The 2,495-nt window shown below is 39.7% G+C and overlaps 1 protein-coding gene across 1 annotated transcript in view; it reads right to left on the bottom strand.

Annotated features, from left to right (window-relative positions):
* Window positions 1–2,495, bottom strand: part of LOC101856726 (protein O-linked-mannose beta-1,2-N-acetylglucosaminyltransferase 1) — a gene marked incomplete in the record, with an annotated part of 63,885 nt that overhangs the window by 25,945 nt on the left and 35,445 nt on the right. The window contains 1 exon segment of the mRNA XM_013080616.2: window positions 1,514–1,610. Within this exon segment, the coding sequence (XP_012936070.1) occupies window positions 1,514–1,610 (97 nt within the window).

Genomic DNA, 2,495 nt, shown 5'->3' with positions numbered 1-2,495 from the left:
CGGAGGACGCAAAGGAGGAAGAGGAGGAATCTAAAGAAGAAGAAAAGGAGGCAGAAGGGAGAGGATGAAGGAGAGAAGGAGGAAGATGAAGTTAACACATTCGATCAAAATACACATGATATTCCTCCAGTTACAATACTCGGCTCACTCACACGCAAGGTTGGCCGCAGGCAGAGGCCTGAGCACACACAGCAAATAATATGGATTGAGACAACTAGAGAAAAAATACAACTCCATCAAGCCCACGCCCTCGTGCAAAGGACAAACACCAATCTGTCGCGCTGACTTCAAAGAAAGCGTTTCAATCGAGCGAAGGCACAAACATTTCAACAATCTATACGCCAGCAGGTTTTTTTTTCTTCTTCATATTCTTTCTTTTTTCTTTTGTCGTTTACTCTCTTCTTTCCCCCTTATCCTCGCCCCCTAAAAAAAACAACATCTTATTGACCACAGCCAATCCGCGCGTCTCTTTGTTATTATTTCACCTTTTTAGAACGATAGGGTCGTAAGTCCAGTTTTGCAACGAGAGTAAGGTAAATATATTAATACAAAAAAAGCGCGTTCTTTCTTCCTGTCTTGTATCGTAGCTTGCCGACCCCGATTCAAGCCGGCATTTTGTCGACAAGCAGAGGCGTGCATGTCATAAGCAAGCTCGCAATGGTGATATATTATACAAAAGTGCTGCTCTGACACCACGCATACCCTTAAAGGCACAAATATCAACTAGATCTATAACTTAACGGGATCAATAACCACATCATTTTTGCAAGGTCATAATTCGCCTATCCACATAAGGACTAACATTTTCAAACAATCTTCGATAACATAACAAATACTAGATCTAATTGTTGTTCCGAGGGGCAACGGTAATTTAAGCATAAAGCAGAAGTACGTATCACTATCATTAATTAAGCAACAACGGATGTTTGCTTGCACGTGAACATTGTATGGGGTATATTACAACGGTCTCGGACGAGCCCAATTTGAGAAATAAACAGTTGTAGTTGTTGTCGTTTGGTGTTGTACTACTATTTATGTTCTATGGAGGAAAAAAAAGGAGACAAATGAAAATAAAAGGCAGACCAAAGAATAACTTTATAAGAGAACTAGAACAAACGGGGGGACGGGAAAAGACGAAGCTACTACGTGAGTGTGTGTTTTTTGTTTTTTTTGTTTTTTTTGCTGTTGTTTTTTTTTTTGTTGGTCTAAACAAACAAAAAATGTTTTAACAGCATCCGAGTTGAAAATGAGAGGCCAACCAGGATTGCCAACCTCTGTTTCAGATCTTGCATCTAGAGAAGATGAATCGTGAAAATACAAAATATTCTATATTATGAGTTGAAGAATTTCCTTTAAATAAAAGTCCCAAACCTGAGAACTCCTATAATGGCAATAGACTGATCACTGTTCATAGCAATTAATACTAAACGGAATGCTTTACTTTCAACAAAATCATAAGCTTCGCCTGCAGAAACATCCCCCTCCCCCTTGGAAAAAAACAGGAGTGTCTTACTGTTGTCAGCATCCTTGTCTGAGAGCTTCTTGCTGGTGTCGAAAATATACAGGAGGTTGATGGCCGCCGTGATCAGCAGAACGACCAATAGCCCAGCCTGGGGATAAAACAGAGAAAGGTAAAATATCCATGCTGGGTATAAGTGTTCTACAATAAAATCGTCGCCGTCTTTCATCATTGTCGAAAGTCAAAATACAAGGTTTTCAGGGGAAGCAAACAACTGTCTTATTTTGCACACGATACAATCTTGATACAAAATCTTGAATTCATCTAAACCAGTTACTGTTTTTTAAAGACGAATGACACTTTGACCAATCGATGTGCCCCATCAAACTCTACAACATACTTGATTTTCAAGCTTTCCAAATTTTGACAAACATGTACTGTAATGTTGAATGACGGTGACGAAACATTCTAAAAAATATGCTGTTTGGTTTGGTTTTCATTTAGTAAGAGCTTTACGGCACTTACAATACAGGTATGTCAATATGTGCCGAAGATGAGAGGTGTTACTTGGGAGTACAATACAATAAAATTAATGAGGAAAGGTAAGGACGACAAATATTTGATTGGAAAAAAAAGGAGCGAGCATCATCAGAGCACATACCCGCTAAACCACCCGCCAAATCTGGCTTCTGTTTGACTTTGACTTCAGTTTTACGTTTCAGTAACGATAAGCACATCAACACAATAATGGTAATTTAGCGAAAGGGGGGGGGGGGTAAGACAGGTTGAGAGTAGCAACAAAAGGACAGCAATAAGAAGGACCTACAAATAGCGCCCTCCAACCGCCCTAGAGTTTGAATGACGAGAAGTTTGTCGACAACCTTTAACAAACAAACAAACTAACACATAGAGCTAGCAAACAAACGAAAGTTGCTTTGTGCATGCCAGTCTGCAAAATCTTCCAAACAAAGGGTTGCTAAGACAGCCAAAACATGCAGATTAAATTCCTAATTCCTCACTCACGCAATGACCCAGC

The sequence above is a fragment of the Aplysia californica genome, unplaced genomic scaffold, assembly GCF_000002075.1.
Source record: "Aplysia californica isolate F4 #8 unplaced genomic scaffold, AplCal3.0 scaffold00093, whole genome shotgun sequence".
Taxonomy (NCBI): Eukaryota; Metazoa; Mollusca; class Gastropoda; order Aplysiida; family Aplysiidae; genus Aplysia; species Aplysia californica.
Note: the sequence above shows the minus strand (reverse complement) of the source record. Positions and strands in the feature narration are given on the sequence as shown.